This window comes from Tursiops truncatus, chromosome 13 (assembly GCF_011762595.2).
Source record: "Tursiops truncatus isolate mTurTru1 chromosome 13, mTurTru1.mat.Y, whole genome shotgun sequence".
Classification (NCBI taxonomy): domain Eukaryota; kingdom Metazoa; phylum Chordata; class Mammalia; order Artiodactyla; family Delphinidae; genus Tursiops; species Tursiops truncatus.
This window is the reverse complement of record NC_047046.1, coordinates 9,230,820-9,249,537: the sequence shown is the minus strand read 5'-3', so window position 1 is coordinate 9,249,537 and position 18,718 is coordinate 9,230,820. Positions and strand designations below refer to the sequence as shown.

At 51.3% G+C, this 18,718-nt stretch overlaps 1 protein-coding gene across 3 annotated transcripts; it reads left to right on the top strand.

The window, feature by feature from the left end:
* Positions 1 to 2,791: 2,791 nt before the first annotated feature.
* On the top strand, positions 2,792 to 17,760 carry PHETA1 (PH domain containing endocytic trafficking adaptor 1). 3 transcript variants are annotated; one of them, XR_004521403.2, is made up of 7 exons: positions 2,792 to 3,024; positions 4,702 to 4,783; positions 5,588 to 5,732; positions 12,109 to 12,336; positions 14,088 to 14,340; positions 15,251 to 15,349; positions 15,563 to 17,760. XR_004521403.2 is itself a non-coding variant. In XM_033836892.2 (4 exons), exon 4 carries the CDS (start codon positions 7,634 to 7,636, stop codon positions 8,285 to 8,287), a length of 654 nt encoding a protein of 217 aa, XP_033692783.1. In that variant the 5' UTR covers positions 2,800 to 3,024; positions 4,702 to 4,783; positions 5,588 to 5,732; positions 7,608 to 7,633; the 3' UTR covers positions 8,288 to 10,336. The 3 variants fall into 3 exon arrangements, 1 of the variants encoding a protein (XP_033692783.1); XR_004521402.2 differs by lacking the exon at positions 14,088 to 14,340 and having other exon boundaries at positions 2,796 to 3,024; positions 15,563 to 17,752; XM_033836892.2 differs by lacking the exons at positions 12,109 to 12,336; positions 14,088 to 14,340; positions 15,251 to 15,349; positions 15,563 to 17,760 and adding an exon at positions 7,608 to 10,336 and having other exon boundaries at positions 2,800 to 3,024.
* The last annotated feature ends 958 nt before the right edge of the window (positions 17,761 to 18,718 follow it).

Below are 18,718 nucleotides of genomic sequence, written 5' to 3'. Positions count from 1 at the left end.
GATGGGGAAATGGTGGCCGAGATGGAGAGTGACAGACTCGAGACATGGTTTGCAGGTAAATCATCAGGATTGGTAATGGTAGCCACAACCCAGTTCTAGTTGTCAAATTCCCCTTTCCAGTCCTTCTGAATCACTGTCCCTATTCACAGTAGCCAAAAGGTGGAAACAACCTAATGTCCATTACAGATGAAAGGATAAACCAAATATGGTACATCCATACAATGGAATACTATTCAATCATAAAGGAATGAAGTACTGATAAATGCAGTAACACTGATGAACCTTGAAAACATTATGCTAATTAAAAGGAGCCAGACGCAAAAGGCCACATATTGTATGATTCCAATTATATGAAATATCCAGAATAGATAAATCCATAAAGACAGAAAGTAGATTGGTGGTCGCCAGGGGCTGGCAAGAGGGGAGAATGGGCAGTGATTGCTAATGGATGTGGGGTTGTACTTTGGAGTGACAGACACGCTTTGGAACCAGGTAAAGCTGGTTGTTGTTCAAAACTGTGAATGTATCAAATGGTACTTGAATCGTTCATTTTATTTTATTTTTTGCTGGTGACTTTTAAAATTTGGGAGCTGTATCTTTTTTTCTTTATTTTCAGCTTTGTCGAGGTGTAATTGGCAAATAAAATTGTAAGGTATTTAAAGTATACACTGTGATGATTTGAAATACATACACATCATGAAAGGATTCCTCCCATCTAGTTAATTAACATCCATCACCTCCCATATTTGTGTGTGTGTGAGAACATGTAAATTCTACTCTCTCAGCAAATTTCAATCATACAATACAGTGTTATCAACTAGTCACCATGTTATACATTATGTTCACTTTAAAATGCTTAATTTTTTTTAATGCTTAATTTTTTAAAATGAGAATTTCACCTCAATTAAAAAAATAAATGATAAGGACTCCAAAAAAAAAAAAAAAAAAGAAAGAAAAGATGCCAGGCTCTTGGTCTCAGATTTCTGCCTTTTTTGCCGCTGTCAACCCTTGCTTCCAGTATAAGGGGTTCTGAGAACCAAGACTCATAGACTTCTGGGAAATTTTCCCCACACCAAGGACCAAATGCCCATGTGCCTGACATTTTCCTTATCTGGCTAACACCCAGATTTGGGGAAATTCCAGTTTGCCTTTCCTGTCCAAGAAATTATGGCATCATCAGGTACAGCTGGATCCAGGGGCTCAGATGATATCAGATATCATCATGTATCTGTCTCTCCCTATGCCATGGGTCTTGGCCCTACTTTCCTCTGTCCTGGCTTCACTATCAGGCAGGCTCTAGAATTCAACCACTTCTCTCCACTTCCACTGCCCCCACTCTGCTCTTAGCCACTATCATCACTCACCTGGCCTACTGCAAGAGCCTCCTCCCTGGTCTCCTGGCCTCTACCCTTGCTCCCTACAGTCCATTCTCCCCACAGCAGCTAGGAACAGCGTTGAACCTAAGACAGAGCATGTCCCATCTTTGCTCAAAATCCTCCCATGACTCTCCATTCCTCTCAGAGTAAAAGCAAAATCTTTTCCACGATCCACAAGACTCTAAGCAACCTGGCTTTGCCAATCATCTCTAACCTCGTTTCCTACTATTCTTCCACTTGGTCGATCGGCACCAGCCCCACTGGCCTCCTCCCTGTTCTACAAACATGCTCAGATGGTCCCACCTCAGGACCTTTGCACTTGCTGTTCCCTCTGCCTGGGACATCCTTCTCCCAGTTATCAACATGGCTCCCTCCCTCACCTCCTTCAGGTCTCTGCTCCTCAGAGAAGCTTTCTCTGACCACTTTGTCTAAAATTGCACTCACAGTCTTTCTACCCCACTACCACGGATTATAGTCTTCCTAGAGAGAATCACTTCTAGATCTCATCTTATTTGTTTGTTGATTGACTCAAGGACAGCACCTGGCACAGTGCCTGGCACACAAAGGTGCTTAGTGAGAGGCTGTAGAATGAATAGATCATCCTGGTCTGTCCTGTTTCTCTCCTGCTCTCAGGCCAGGACTGGACAGTGATTGAGTCCTGGAAGGTGGTGGGGACGAGGTAGCAAGAGCAGGAAGTAAAGACAGGTCTAGGGAGGTGGAACTGTGTTATTTTGGATAGAACAAAATGAACAGCAATTCCTGCTTATTGAGAGCATCTACTGTGTGCCATGCACTTTATATACTATGAGTGTCTTTATTTGACAGATGAGGAAACAGAGGGCTAGAGAAGTGGATTGATTTCTTTAAGGCCTCACAGTGATTAAATGTGACTTACTGGGACTTGAACCCAAGCCTGCCCAACTCTAGAACTTTCCCTCTTCACCTGGGGCCAGGGGTAGGGTTGCCAGGCATCCTGTCCATATAGAACAGTCCTGTATTGACTTTGTCATGACGCCTGAAATGTCCTGTATTCATCTTTTTTCAATAAATCACACGTTTTCAGCAGAGTTATTTTTCAAATTTAGCTGGGCGTTAAATTTGCTAAATCTGGCAACCCTAGCCAGGGAGGAGCTCGAACTCCAAGCCTAGAGCTTGCTTCAGCGAGTGGCCTCGCCCAGGACCCCGATGGTTTTTCTGGACGAATTCGCTCCCTATCCCTACCCCTGAGAGCGCGGAGTCTCCGGGATCTAATCTTCTCTCCCCGAATAGGACACTGGGAATTCCTAAACCGGTTGCTGTTCCTTTAAGAGTGGTTTCGAGGGCGGGCCCACAGGGTGTGGCGAATCCGGGGGTGGGTCGGGGCCGGGTTGTCCAATCCGGGAGCGGGGTACGAAAGCGGGGGCGGATCCGGCTCGGGCTGGTTGGGAAGGGTTAAAGAGGCGAGTTTGTGGGTCGCCGACGGTCCGGCTGCCCCCGCCTCCTTCCGTCTGATCCGCGCTCTCCCGCGGCTGCGCCGGCGCGGCCGCCCGGGAGACAAAGCACCGCCGCTGCCGCCGCCGCCGCAACCGAGCAGGTCCCAGGCCATGGCCGTGCCGCTCCCCGGTTCCCGTCCCGCCACTGCTGCCGTCGCCCTAGTCCGCGCCGTGAGGTAAGGCCGGACTGGCGGGAGGACTTTCGGGCTGACTTGCGAGGGTTTGCGGGACCGGGCTCGGGCCGCCATGGGCCTCGGGGTCCCCCAGCCGTCTGGAGAGATCTCTGCTGGGGATATGTCCATTTGCGATTCCACGCCAGTGGTACTTTTCCCATCAGGGACCCCAGCTCCAGGAGGCGAATTTGGCCGATGACCCTTCAGCCCCATAAAAGACCTCCGCCGCTGCGGGAACTCTGAGGACTAAAGCTGCACTTGGCTCCCACATTCTGCCGTTGACCACCTCTTCCAGGGCTCTGGCTGTCCTTTAAGGAACACACCACACACAAAAGGATAGATAGGAGCAATGATAGATAGATAGATAGGAGCAATGGCCTGGGATGGCGGTCCTGGCTTCCTTGTGGCCCCTGCCCAGGGCAGCCCTGCACAGGAACTCTTCAGGGTTCTCAGTACATGTTTTTCTGCCTGGACCTGCCACACCCTCTCCAACATGCCCACTGCTCGGGGACACTTGTGGCAGCTGGATCCAACTCCAGGACCTGTGGTTCTGGCTTCTTTCCTTGAAATGAGTGGCAAAATGCCATGCCTCAGTTTCCCCAGAGTCCTGGTTTCTGGGCAGTCTGTGTCCTTGGAGACCTGGAGCTAATTATTTGCCTTTTTTTTTTAATATAAATCTTTTTTTAAAATTTATTTTTGTAAATTTATTTATTTATTTATGGCTGTGTTGGGTCTTCGTTTTTGTGCGAGGGCTTTCTCTAGTTGTGGCAAGCGGGGGGCCACTCTTCATCGCGGTGCGCGGGCCTCTCACTATCGCTGCCTCTCTTGTTGCGGAGCACAGGCTCTAGACGCGCAGGCTCAGTAATTGTGGCTCACAGGCCCAGTTGCTCCGCGGCATGTGGGATCTTCCCAGATCAGGGCTCGAACCCGTGTCCCCTGCATTGGCAGGCAGATTCTCAACCACTGCGCCACCAGGGAAGCCCTATTTGCCTTTTGACAGCTTCTTGATTGAGTGTTCACTACCTGTTCAGCATTTTGCAGAATTTCTCTTCAGGATTAATCTTCTCAATTCCGAGAGGGATGGATGTTAATGTAGATGAGGCTGTGTTCTCAAGGCCCATCCAGCCTGGACTGGAGGAGGCGAGTTGGCTCTGAGACCAGAGAGGGGCTGGGTTGGTCCCCGCCAGCTTCCTGCCTGGCCAGGGACTGTTGTATTTGCAGCAGTGCCCACAGCGGACTCTGAACTTCTTGGAAAAGTGTACGAGCAGGGCGAGATAAGCGGGGGACCAGGCCCTCCCGGAGGCTGGACACTGTGCCCTTGCTGCTTCCTGCCCTTCCCTCGTTTCTTGCTGGGCTGGAGGAGGCAAGGCCATGGGCAGAGAGGGGTCCTGTGCTGGCTGGTGACCTTGGGCTCAGGGTGGGGTGGCTGCGTGGAGGGGAGCTGCTGAGTGTGAGGGAAATTGCTCTTCCTTTGGCCTTAATGGGTGGTGAGACTCCAAGATCAGCCCCTTTGGGCTGGTTGCCTAGAGCATGAGATTCTACGCACAGAATTGTACCTTTGGCAAGTTACTTAAGCTCTCTGTGTCTCAGTTTCCACATCCATGAATGTGGGATGGGGAAAAGACTCCTCATGGGGCTGTTGAAAGGTTTACGTAGGTAACTGTTTGGTTCATTTTACAGGTTTTTGAGCACCAACTACATGCCAGGCACTGGAATTCAGACAGAGAACCTCCGCCCTCCTAGAGCAGCAAAAATGACCCAGGTAATTTCCAGCGGCGGTATGGGAGAGTGACTAGGGGGGTCTCTTGTATACAGAGACCTCCTCCTCCTTGAGGAGGTGATGGTCAAGCTGAAACTGAAGGATGAGGAGTTGGCCATGTGAAGATACAGGGAAGGCATTCCAGGTAGCGGGAAGAGCCAGGGCAAAGGCCCTCAGGTGTTTGAGGAACACCAAGGAGGCCAGGGTGGCTGGAGCCGAGTGAGCAAGGGGGAAAGAAATAGGGGAAGGGAACTTGGAAGACATGGGGAAGAATGAATTTTATACTGAGAGAAGTAGGGAGCCATGGGAGGGTTTAATAGGGGAGGGGTGTGATAGGGTTTAGTTTTAATAGGATCCCTCTGTGGGGGATGGATCCTCTGGGGGGCCAGGGGAGGGGCCTAGGAAGGAGTTATGATCTTACCCTGAACAACACGGACAAGGAACGGGCAATGGTGGAAGAAGGGAGACCAATGAAGAAGCTACTGTAGCTGTCCAGGCGAGCCACGATGGGGGGCCTAGAATGGATGGGGGGCCTAGAATGGAGATGAGGCCACTGATTTGGAAGAGGTGGGGAGGGGATGAAGTGGACTTGATAAGTGATCAGATGTGGAGGTGGGGGGAAACCAAGGGCCTTTTGCCAAGACAGAGAGCACTGAGGGGAGCATTTGGAGAGGCTGAGAAGAATGTCATCAGCTACCACAGCTAAGCACGTACTATGCCTGGCACCGTGCTTAGCGCTTCTATGTAGCCATTGTGTCATTGTCACAACAACCCCGACTTAGGTGCTGTTATGATCCCATTTTACAGATGTGGAAGCAGAGGCCCAGAGAGGCTTAAAGCTTGCCTGGGGTCACACAGCCTGGACACTACAGAGCTGACATTTGAACCCAGAGAAGAGCAAGCCGAAACCAGAACTGAGCAGAGAGCAGGGAAGTGAGCAGTGGCCTGAGAGGTAGGAGGGAAATGGGGCGAGTAGGGTGGGTGGTTCCTGTGAGAAATGGGGCTGGGGTCCACATGGGAGTTGTTGGGGGGGTAGGGAGGAATCCCTCCCATTTTGCAGAGAAACTGAGGCTCAGAGAGGGGAGGCCCATGTCTGAAGTCACACAGCTCAGGGACGTAGAGCAGAGATTAAACACCCTGAGTCTTCAGGGGTTGTGGCCTTGGTCAGGTCAGCTGCTAGGTCAGGACAGGCACTAAATCACGGCTCATGTTGCTTCTTCCAGGAAGCCTTTCTTGACTGTGCAGGCTGGTGAGATGAGGTGGATTGGGTTGGGAGCAATTGCCTCCTCCGCCCTGGGTCAGGTTGCCTGTCTGGGCCCCACTGTGGCTAGCTGCTCCCTGGAGAGGCACCACCCATATCTCATTACTCCAGGTCCTAAGGCACTGCCCAGGTTGGGGAATGAACATTAACTGAGCACCCACTGCATTCCAGCGACTCTATATACTTTGCTTCTTGAAGAATGTGGCCAATGTCCTATGTAGAGTGAGATTTTGAAGCAGGAGCACAAGGTACATTTGCAGAGTGGCCATGGAAAACCCAAAGGGAGGGTGTAGCCACCTTGGGGACCCATGTGCCACCTGAGTCCTACCTGGCCAGTGTTTCCCTCATCATATACTCCTTGGAGGAAAGTGGTAAAATCACTGTGGCCAAGTGCATAGAGTTAGATTCCTCTACTTCAAATGGGTGCACAATGCTCTCCCCCCAGCCCCTCCCTGTAAGTGTGGGCCAAGCCCTGGGCCCTTTATCTGGATTATTTTGTAACAGTCTTTTCTGCCACTGTGACTGCATCACCCACCTCTCCCCTTCCTCACTCTGCTCCAGCCTCACCAGCCTCCTCAAGCACACTAGCAGGTTCCTACCTCAGGGCCTTGCACTTGCTATTCCCTCTGCTTGGCATGTCCCAGGGGCTCCCTCCCTCACCTCCTTCAGGTCTCTGCTCAAATGTCACCTTCTCAGTACAACCTTTCTTGACACACCCCCCCTCCTCCTTTAAGATCAAACACTCCTTTTGTCCTTAACACTCCTTACCCCCTCCCTGTCTTATATTTTCCAGACCACTTAAGACCATCTGGCCTTTATCTGTTAAAGTACAGATAATGTACTCTGTTTGTTAATTGTCTGCTCCCTTCACCTGCCACTAGCACATCAGCACCAAGAGCACAGCAACCCTCTCCATCTTGTTTACTGCTAGTGCCTAGAACAGTGCCTGGAACACAGTAGGTGCTTAATAAATGTTTGATGAATGAAGTCCCTACAGTCCTCTGAAATAGGTTCTATTTATCCCTGTTTCATGGACCCGCAAGTCAAAGCTAAGTTATGAAATCAGCAGAGCTGGAACCTGACCACAAAAGGTCAGCTGGTCTGGAACCTGGGGATGATGGAAACAGCAGCAGCTGAAATGAGGCCTGGGTTTGGATTTCAGCTCAGCCCAACTTGCTTTTTGGCCTTGGGCCAGTGACTAACCTCTCTGAACTTTGTTTCCCCGTCGGGGGTAATGCTAGTCTCTGCCACCTAAGGTTTGTTTTGCGATTAAATGAGTTAACATATATAAAATGCTTGGCATGCCCTAGGAATCCTCAACATTATTTGGGGGAGGTAGGACAGCAGGAGAGTTACCAGCCTGGCTTCTGGGGCCAGTCAGACCCGGGTTCGAGTCCTGGCTGTGCTCCTGAAGAGTTGTGTGAGTCTGGGCAGGCTGCTTCTGGTCCTTGAGCCTCAGTTTCCTCATCTGTGAAACGGGGGTGATGAGTGCTGTGGCAGCCGAGGGTGGTGTGAGATCACCCGAGGCGGTGGCTGCGTGAATAACTGCCGCCCCGGTGGGGACAGGTTCCGAGGCCCCAGGCCCCGCCGCCATGAAGCTGAACGAGCGCAGCCTGGCCTTCTACGCCACCTGCGATGCCCCGGCCGACAACGCGGGCTTCCTGTACAAGAAGGGCGGCCGGCATGCGGCCTACCACCGCCGCTGGTTTGTGCTGCGCGGCAACATGCTCTTCTACTTCGAGGACGCGGCCAGCCGTGAGCCCGTGGGCGTCATCATCCTGGAGGGCTGCACTGTGGAGCTGGTGGAGGCGGCCGAGGAGTTCGCCTTCGCCGTGCGCTTCGCTGGGGCCCGGGCCCGCACCTACGTGCTGGCGGCCGAGAGCCAGGCCGCCATGGAGGGCTGGGTGAAGGCGCTGTCGCGGGCCAGCTTCGACTACCTGCGGCTGGTGGTGCGCGAGCTGGAGCGGCAACTGGCAGCCGTGCGCGCAGGAGGCGGCCCAGCCCCGCCCCGCCGACCCCGCGCGCTCCCGCCCAAAGAGAATGGCTGTGCCGTGTGGAGCTCGGAGACGCCCGCCGCCCCCAGCCCCCGGCCCGGCCCCGAGCCCCCGCCACTGCCGCCCCGCCGGCGGGCCTCGGCGCCCAACGGGCCTCTCGACTCGGCCTCCTTCGCCCAGCTGCACGAGTGGTACGGGCAGGAGGTCAGGGCGCTGAGGGGCCAGTGGCTCCGCAGCCACGCCCAGCCCTGAGGATAGGGCTGAGGGCCGGAACCCAGAGGAAGCGGTCAAGGCCAGCCTTGAGGCCAGCACTGGTCCTGGTTCTGGTGCCACTCCAGCCCCAGGCCCTGCTCTGACAGGCCCAGCCCTGAGACACGGGGACCTGGTCCTGAGGGCGGTCGCAGTCGGCGTAAGCCCTGAGGTCCCTGCCTGGTCTTCTCTCGGGGACTCAGGCTCCGAGAAGATGCTGGGTTCTGAGGGGTGCTTTGGGACCTCTGTCATTCAGAGAAAGCCCAGCCTTGAGGAGGCCATCGTGCCTGATCCTCAGGAGAAGCCAGGCCCTGGGTGATCCTCAAGCAGCCGGAGGGCTGGTTTTGTGGGAACTGTAGCCCCCAACCCAGCCCTGCAGGTGCCTCCGTCGCCTGTCCCAAATCACCTAGCCGAGGCTTGTTGCTGGCAACAGGCATCCACTGGGGCAGCTGGGACCTGTGAGGGTCTGTGGCCTGGAAGGCACATGCCCAGTCAGCGCTGGTCCAGAGGCTCCAGACTGGGCCTCACGCGGACAGGAGGCTGGGCTGGGCTACACCACACCTGGGCCTGACCCTGTGGCTCCAAGACCCGCCGGAGGAGCTGCCTGGCTGCCGCCTGCCTGCCTGCCTCCATAAGCGTGGGCTTTCATGTGTGCCCAGCACCGTGGGATGGCCTGGTCCCCGGGGCTCCCGGCCCGGAGTGAGGCCGAGGCAGCACTTTCCCCCGGGGCCTCAGCCAGGCCTTGAGGTGGTGCTCCTGGGACCGTAGCGGCCCTCTGGCTTCGGGCCACATCTGTGCTCCTGTGGCAGCCCTCACGCTCTCCCAGCACTGCTTAGCCACATCCTCTGTCTTTTCCCAGAGCCAGCCTGGGGCAGGGCCTCTCGGGAGCTCGCCTGACCTCGTCCAGTCCTGGGCTGGGCAGCTGTGGCCTGAGCTGACTTTCCAGCAGGTTCCCCTAGGGAGGAGGGGCCATGAGCTGACTCACGGCCCAGAAAGGGCCCAGGTGCCAATCTGACAGGGGCAAAGAAGCAGCTGCAAAGCCGTATTTGGCTTCCAGGACCCTCTCCCTCCATCACAGCCCCTCTCTGAGCTCACAGACTCAGCCCCCTTCTCGCCCACAATATTCCAAGAGGGAGACCAGGTCTCGCTTTGCTTCGAGACCAACTTGTTTTTCACTCACTACAGTGGCCGTTCTTCATCCAGGGAGAATCTCGGGGGGCTGGGACACCCCTGGCCCTCAAGCTGGGTCATGTTTACAGTCCTCAGTGCCCCCAAATTGGGACCCCCTGAGGACACCCCTGCCCTAATCTTTATTTCCCCTGAGGCTCCCTCTTGGTGACAGACAGATGCGGCCCTTAGCCCCTTCCTGCTGGCTTTGGAGACCTTGGACCTTGGGGAAGAATGGGGAGCTGTCTGTGTGTCTGCAATCACCAGCTCACTGCTGGCTCAGTTGACTGGAGCTTCAGGTTTAATTTAAATACTTAGGGTGTTTTTTTCCCTAGCAACAAAGCTTGGTGTTTTCACTGCTTTTGTTCCTTGTTGGCTGGTGGGAAGGGATAGGGTGCCTGGTTCTGGGTTTGGCCAGTGAGGGGGGCGGGGATAGTTGGCACTGCCCCCAGGGAGAGGGCAAGGAGCCTTGGATGGAGACACAGGAACCTCAAGAATCTCACCTGGTTCTTTGCCTTCTCCCTGGCAAGCCCTGCTCTCCTGCAGGTGCTCTGGGGGTCTTGGTACGCTTTCCATGCCCCTCTTCCCCAAGTCCTCAGTGGTGGGGATGGGGATGGCAGCTCTTGTCCACAGGCTTTGGGTGTCAGGGGGTGTTAGGAACTGCCCAGTGCCCATGTCCTGGCCAGACCTAGCTGATGTGGTGAGGTGTTGGCCCCAGTCCTGGTGTAGGTTTACAAGCACTAAAGGTACAATCTCCCCCCACCCACCCCCAAAGCACAACCTGCGGTCAGGCTGCCTCCGGAGTTGGGCTGGGGAGAGATAATCAGGCAGTCTGGGAGAGGGATATAAAGGCTAAAATAAAATAAACAAAGGTTTGTCAAGTAATGGCTGGTTATATCATTCTTTTCCTCCATCAAAGTCCTGGATTGATTTGCCTGGCAGAGCCAGGGGCAGGCCCTACAGGAGAAGCGACTAGAGTGTGCTGAGTGCTCCCTGGCTGATGCTCTGTCAGGCACATTCTTACAACCTCTATGGCAGATACTGGCCCCCTTTTACAGATGAGGAAACTGAGGCTCAGAGAGGTTAAGAAATCTTCCAAGTTCACACAGCTGAAAAGTGTCAGAGCAGGGACATAAACCTCTGGAATCCTGTGGGAAAAGGCAGAGTCTTTGAGAGGAATATGAGGAAATGGAGTCCCAAAGTTCCTTTTCAGAGGGGAGAGAAGGCAGGGGTAAAGATGAGGATAAAAAGTCAACTGTGGGCTGAAGGCCTGACAATCGGGAGGGATGCCAAAGGGAAAAGCCAAAATTTGGCTCTTCTCACTGATCAGTTCCTGGTGGCTGCCTCTGGGCCTGGAGTGAGGAGGATTCCGGCACCAATGCTAGTTCAGAGGGAAATAGCCTGTGATTGATTAGTGATGTCTGCTGTGAGCAAAGGGCAGATGGTGGCAGTATTTATGCTGTATATCTGTTATCTCAGCCTCAAGTGTGTTTGCTGGGCTAATGGAGGGTTTACAGATGGGAAGGGGCTGGCCCAAGGTCATCTAGTATGATAGACTAGGCCCTAGGTCCTCTTGATGTGGATCCAGAGCTTGGTCACATGTCTCTTGCCAGCCTGGAAAAATCATGCACATTCAGGAAAATGTGGCTTAGGATGAGCAACCTACAGTCCTTGGTCTGCAGAACAAGTTCAAAGAGGGAGAAAAATACCAAGGTCAGGGAATCATGCTACTCGTGAGCAACCAGTACATGCTGAGTAATTCCTTCCACCTCTCCTGGGACCCCAGCTGACAGACGGGGTTGGGGAAGTGCCTCCCCACATAGGCTGAGTCAGGGTGCTGCCCGTGGCATTTGTGACCGCGGCCACTGCAAGGCCTGAGGCCCAGAATGGGGGAAATAGCCGGAGAGGCAGCCCCAAGAGGGAGGGTCACAGGTGAGCCCTCACCTGCCTGGCTTCTTAGGAATGAAACGGGGAGGGGTGACAAGTCAGTCAGTACCTCAGTGTTGTGCGTCCACCTGCTAACAGTGTTTCCTCTTGACCCCGGGGAGGTGTTCGGGCCATGAGCCTGAGGAAGACCACAGCATCCCAGGAGTGTGACAAAGTTGAGGAAGCTGTCTTCACTTGAACAGTGTTTGGAGGATACTGTATGTGTTCAGAAGGAATATTCTGAGAAGCCACTTGGGGTAGGGGATGAGAACCTCAAGGAGTGCAGTTAGGCCAGAAGTAATGGGCTCACTGCCCAACATCCATCCACGCTAAATGATTAGTCAAATTCGGTCAGTTGTGCTACTCCCATTTGATATTCAGGGACTGGCTAAACTTGACCTGCTAAAGAATGGCTGTGTGTTGGGGGTGGGTGAAATGAGTGAAGGGGGTCAACTGTATGGTGATGGATGACAACTAGATTTGTGGTGGTGGTCACTTTTAGTGTATATAGATGTCGAATTATTAATGCTGTGCACCTGAAACTCATATTAAAAAAAAGATATATACAGGGAATTCTCCAGTGGTCCAGGGGCTGGGACTCTGTGCGTTCAGTGCCGAGGGCCCGGGTTTGATCCCTGGTCGGGGAACTAGGATTCCCGCAAGCTGCAGCCGAAAAAAAAAAAAAAAAAAATATATATATATATATATATGTGTCTATCTGTGCCTGACAGATAAGAGTAGAAGGGCATTCTTGCTTCTAAAAAGAGACACAATGAAGAGCTCTGGAAGTAAGCTATGTCTGAAGCCTGGAGCCATGGTAGCCATCTCGTTATCCTGAAGTAGGCCACGTTAAGGAGAACATCCCCTGCTGAGTTTAGCACACACTGGAAAATATCCTTGACCTGCTGCATCAATGGACCTGAGAACCCGCCCTTCTTCTGGAAGTCCTGTTGTTTGAGGTAATAAATGTGTAAAGCTTCGAGGGGGACTTTTTTTGTTATTTGCAGTCAGAGGCTTCCTAACGGATAAGCTTGAGTGACTGCAGCTGTTCCCTTTAAGGAGCATGGCTCTGGGTAGCCAGCCACAGACAGGGCTGTTGTCAGCTCACTGGGGTGAAGGTTTGGGCTAGAGTGGGATTCTCTAGCACAGTAGAAGGGCCACTGTTTTGCTCATCCTCTCCATGGATGCCTTCCTCTCTCCTCTTCTGAGTGGGACAAATATTGAAAGAATAGCACTCTCTGCCTCCCCCACTTGTGGCTCAGTATCTTGTATGTTCCTCAACAGGGCTGTTTTGTCTCTACTCTGGCTAGATCTGGTGCCAACTGTCCACTCCCCCCTCACGCAATCCCTCCCCAGATCACCTTACCTCACCTTACACAAACTTTGTTATGGAAAAGGCCCTGCTACTTGTCCCAACTTCTAAAGTCGCAGCATTCAAAATAACTCCTCCACGGCAGTAAAACAATAAACCGCTTAAGCCCAGCTGCAGGCTTCGCGTTTTCTGATGAGGACTGGGCCCGTGAGCTGTTTTCCACTTAGGGTTTCAAAACAGTTGCCCGCTCCTGACAGAGGGGTCAGAGCTGCCTCGGCTTGGTCTCCCCGTGCTTGGGGCTATGGCTCTGTCTGTTCTTGCCAGCTGCAGCTCTGAAAGCACTTGGGCACCGGGGCTGCTGCCACTGCCCTCTCTTCATCGTTCAGGGGCACTATGGTCATTGTTTCTCTAGCTACGGGGCCAAGAAATCCTGGGGTGGCGCAAGTAGGCCCCCTAGACTGCAGCTCCTTGAGAGCAGGGACAAGTCTGCCTCCCATGTGCCCCCAAGGCCTGGCACAGTGCCCGGCACAGGTATGTCAAAAATTGCCTCCCGTGCCCATTCAGCTCACGTGATTCTACCCTCCCTGACCACAGCTGCTTGGGCAGGAGTTGGTCCCGAGACACAAGCTGAGCCAATCAGGGTCCAGGGAATTTTGAATCAGCGGGAGTGGGTGTTGGGGGGGTGTATGGATGGACAGACTAAGTTGGGTATGAGGCGGCCTTAGAGAGAGAACAAACAGCTCAAGATAGACTGCAGTGTTCCGAAGCCTGGTTGAATTTCCTGCCTTTGGGTTTCACAAGGTTTACTCTGGATCTTCCCAATAAACGGTGTGCACATCTTTAAGTGGATCACAATTTCTTTCAACCCAACAGTTACCGACTACACCAAGACACCCAGTGAATGTTTGTTCTGTACTCCTATGCTCTTCTGTTGCACCAGCATCCTTCATAGGGCCTGGCAAACACAGTGAGGCCAAACAAAGCAGAATGAATTAGAACTGCCTCCCATTTACTGAGACCTATGATGTCTGAGTCACCTGGTTGGGGTGGGGTGGGGGGGATAGTTCTTAAAATGCAGATTCCTGGGCTCTGGCTCCAGGAATTTTGGTCAGGAGGTTGGAGCAGGACCCAGGAATCTGCATTTTGAGTAGGAAACAAGGGATTTTAGAACCATAGCTTAAGAAATGCTCATTTAATCTTCAAGGAAACTTACAAGGCAGTGTGGTAGCCAGCCTCCCTGACGATCCTTGCCTCCTGGGGTACACACCCTTGTGAAGTCCCTTCCCACACTGAATAACGGCAAACCCGTGTAGCCAAGAGGATACTGTGGAAGCGACAGTGGGGCTTCCAAATCTAGGGTATGGAAGACACCACAGCCTCTGCCTTGCTCACTCTTAGCTGCCATGTTGTAAGGATGCTCAAGCAGCCCCATGGAGAGGGCCACTTGCAGAGGAACTGAAATGCCCAGCCAACAGCCAGCACCTGCTCACCCACCATCTGAGTGTGCCTTCTTGGAAGTGGATTCTCCAGCCCCAGAACAGCCTTCAGATGACTGTAGCCATGGCTGACAGCTTAACTGTAACCTCATGAGAGACCAAGGAGCCAGAGCCACCCAGTCAAGCCACTCCCAAATTCCTGACCTACAGAGATTGTGAGATAAACGTTTATTGTTTTAAGCCACTAAGTTTGGGGTTGTTATGCAGTAATAGACAACAAATACAGGTAGATACTATTATGATCATGTCCATTTTACAGATAAGGGAACTGAATCTCATTAAAGGGTCCTCAGGTTACCTAATAGTAGAGAGTCAAACCCAGGCCAGGATGAGTTCAAAGCTATTGTTTTCAATAACTATACCCCAGGGGGCTGGAGAAGGTCACAGACCATTAAAGAGATCAACTGTTTTATCCCTCTCATTGTTGGCCAAGGTAGTCAGGGTGGTCCCTGCCCCATCTCTACTGCTCTGGGGTTTTGAGAGGTGGCTCCAGCCTTCTGGGTACCTGCAAAGCAACACACACCCTGTGCTTTAGCTATGGAGCTCTGTCCTTTAGAGTGACTTCTAGGATAGTCATGCCAGCAGTCACGGGCCAGTCAGCCAGATGAGGTCTAGCTTTTTCATTCCCCAGGAGATGATGGGAGGTGGGGCTGCTGGCCCGATGCGAGCAGCATAATTAGGAAGAAAAGGAGGGCAGGGGTGGGAAGCAAGGACCGCAGAAGCCTGAGGTCAGGGCCTGCACTGGGAGTGGGCCCGGCCACTCTCCTTTGGTCTGCCGTCTCCTCAGGCAGATGGAACCTCCTAACCTCCTGGAAGTGCAAGTCTGACCACAGCAACCCCCTGCCTCATACCACCCATGGCTCCCCAGTGCCCTCAGGAGAAAGGCCTATTTCCCACCATGCCCCAGGGGGCTTCAGGATCTAGCCCTTGTCCCTCTTCTTCCCTGCACCTCAAATTCTAGCCTCCTTTGGATTTGTTTCCCCATGTCCTTGTCCCTGTCCCATGTCTTGCCAGCTATTCCTTCTGCTCTCCTCTTATGCTTCTCTAAATCCTATTGTCTTTCAGGGGTCAGCTGAGATGCCTCCTCCTCCAGGAAGCCTTCCAGGATCCCCCTATTCACGCTCTCGTGGTGTTTCCACCACTGAAGCACTGAGCACACAGCAGGTACTCAATCTATAGTTATTACCTGGATGAACAGTCGCCATATTGCCCCCAGCTCAGCTCTCTCCTCCCTTCTGTTCCTTGATCTAAACCTGCCTCTGCCTGTAAGGCCTCCCCTGCCTTCTCATTCCTCTCTGGTCTCTCCACTCTTGCTCTCCCATGGTCCCTAGTTCAGAATTCCACATTTCTGTGTTTTTGCTGCATTTTCCACTCCAGATGGACAGCGACTGCAGACACAATGTCAACACCAAAGCTAATAATGGTCCAGAGGGAGCTTTGGTTCCCAGAGCCCAGGGGGCACCTACGTCTACAGGTTCTTAGGTGACTTGTGTGTGTCAGATGAGGCTTCCTCCTCCACTCCTGCCCCCACCTACAACCCGCGGCCACATCCTGAGGATTTCTGACTTCTGACCTCCGGAGCTGCAAACCAAGTGTCCAAAAGGCCTCTCTTTGGCTTTACTTTGGAGCAATTAGTTACCCTAACCAAGGAGGAGTTCACTCATCATTTCATTCCCACCGCAAGGACGTGTGGAAAAACTGGGGTGATCAGAAGGTTTCCAGACAAAGAGGAAAGGTCTGTCTTGGGATGCCACGTGCCCTTGGCTCACGGGTGAATAATGTTTAATGCCACTTAGGGAACTCTCTTGACATTATTGGTCAAGAAAAAAAAAACCTCCTGCAGCTTGATACACAGAGAGACTCACCATCATGGGTTGAAGGAACCCAACCCCCACTCATGAAAACAGTACGGAACACTGAGCCCTTATGTGCCACACACTGTCTTATGTGTTTTACATGCATCATCATTCCTGATAATGACCCTTTGAGTTGGCTGCTGTGATACCCCCATTTTACAGATGGGGAGACCGAGGCCCTAGTTATACAGCTGGGAAAGGGGCACTGCTGTGTTGGCCACCAGGAAGCCCCTCTTGGCACTTTTCCATCAGGAGTCTAGAGGCACCCGCCACTCACACACTCCACTGAGGTGGGCACAGCTTGTAAACTGGCTGGTCTTAGGGCCATGGCCTGTGGCCCCCGATTGGGGCAGGGCACAGTCTCAGCTCCTCAGATCTAGACCCCAGAGTCTAACCAGCTTCCACCTTCTGCAATGAGTGGAACGTGTATTCCAATCCTTCCATCTTCCTTTGTTGGAGCCCACAGCACAATCACCAACCGAGATGCCCACAGGACCTGGGCAGGTGGTGCAGGTGCAGACAGAGGCAAATCATGGGCACATGTCCTAACGGGGAGGGCCACTCCCCAGCTAGCTGCTGTCATGTTGGAATGTGGGCCCTGTGTGGCCAGATCTTACTGTTTTCCAGTGAAGCCAGTAATCAAGATTTTTAATGAAATTAGAACATTCTTTAACGCCATACACAAAAATAAACTCAAAATGGATTAAAGACCTAAATGTAAGACTGGATACTATAAAACTCTTAGAGAAAACACTCTTTGACATAATCGCAGCAGTATCTTTTTCGATTCGTCTCCTAGAGTAATGGAAATTAAAAAAAATAATAAACAAATGGGACCAAATTAAACTCAAATGCTTTTGCACAGAAAAGGAAACCATAAACAAAACGAAAAGACAACCCACAGAATGGGAGAAAATACGTGCAAACGATGCTACTGACAAGGGATTAATCTCCAAAATTTACAAACAGCTCATGCAGCTCAATATCAAAAAAACAAACAACCCGATCAAAAAATGGGCAGAAGACCTAAATAGACATTTCTCCAAAGAAGACATACAGATGGCCAAGAGGCACATGAAAAGATGCTCAACGTTGCTAATTATTAGAGAAATGTAAATCAAAACTACAATGAGATATCACCTCACACCAGCAGAATGGCCATCATCCAAAAGTCTACAAACAATAAATGCTGGAGAGGGTGTGGAGAAAAGGGAACCCTCCTACACTGCTGGTGGGAATGTAAATTTGTACAGCCACCATGGAGAACAGTATGGAGGTTCCTTAAGAAACTAAAAATAGAGCTACCACATGATCTAGCCCACTCCTGGACATATATCCGGTGAAAAACACGGTTTGAAAGGATACATGTACCCCAGTCTTCACTGCAGTGCTGTTTACAATAGCCAAGACATGGAAGCAACCTAAATGTCCATTGACAGATGAATGGATAAAGAAGATGTGGTACATATACACAATGGAATATTACTGAGCCATAAAAAAGAATGAAACGATGCCATTTGCAGCAACATGGATGGATCTGGAGATGATCATACTAAGTGAAGTCAGACAGAGAAAGACATGTCATATAACATCGCTTATATGCGGAATCTAAAAAAATCATACAGTTGGACTCATTTACAAAACAGAAACAGACTCATAGACGTAGAGAACGAACTTACGGTTACCAGAGGGGGAAGGATGGGGGGGAGGGGTAGATTGGGAGTTTGGGATTGATATGTACACACTGCAAATTTAAACTAGATAACCAACAAGGACCTATTGTATAGCACAGGGAACTCTGCTCTGTAATAACCTACATGGGAAAAGAATTTGAAAAAGAATAGATACATGTACATGTATAACTGAATCACTTTGCTGTACACCTGAAGCTAACACAACGTTGTTAATCAGCTGTACTCCAATATTAAATAAAAATTAAAAAAGAATATATTAATACAAGAAAATCACAATTTTTATGTGACAAGCCCCCATATTTTCATGGTGGCAAATGAATTTAAAAACCAGTTTTTAAAAGTACCGTAAAACACCTAAGGGTCAGATCTGACCCCCAATTTGTACCCACAGCTCCAGAACAAAGCAAGCAGGACACGCAGATGTTATTATACAATTCTGTATTGAGCGACGATTTATTACAGAACGTGTTCCTTTTTTTTTTTTTTTTTAATTTAAACAAAGTTCATCAATCTCTCATAGAAACAGTCTTGTGGGTTTTTGTTCTGTGTTTACCGTTATAGGACGTGAACCTGACAAAGTTGTTCACAGGTCTGCTAGCTTTAAGTACAACAGGATTTCCGTGTTCAAAAGACTATACTAAGTGCTTATTCAAATCCCGTCACACAAAAGCCAGATTTAGTCCTCTAAGGATTGCAGTCTGCATGTAAGCCTGGATTTCAATGCTGCGTGGGTTTCAACAGTAAAAAGTGGTGTGTCCCCCACGGTTGCCTTAATTGGGACAGGGTGGCTAAAATGAGATGTTTCGTTTGTTCCAGATTTGATTACTCTGAAAATTGGTCACTGTTTCCTATTGTCAAAATATAAAAATACCTTCATCTGGATAAAAATGTATACAGTGGAAAACTCTTCAATGCATAGCCTGGGTGTATGGAAAAGGAGGTTTTCCTGCAGGGTTTGCATTGTTCTTCATTGATTGGTGTGG

Bases quoted from the DNA above. Each gene is read 5' to 3' on its own strand.
- PHETA1 (XM_033836892.2), top strand. From the start codon at position 7,634: ATGAAGCTGAACGAGCGCAGCCTGGCCTTCTACGCCACCTGCGATGCC.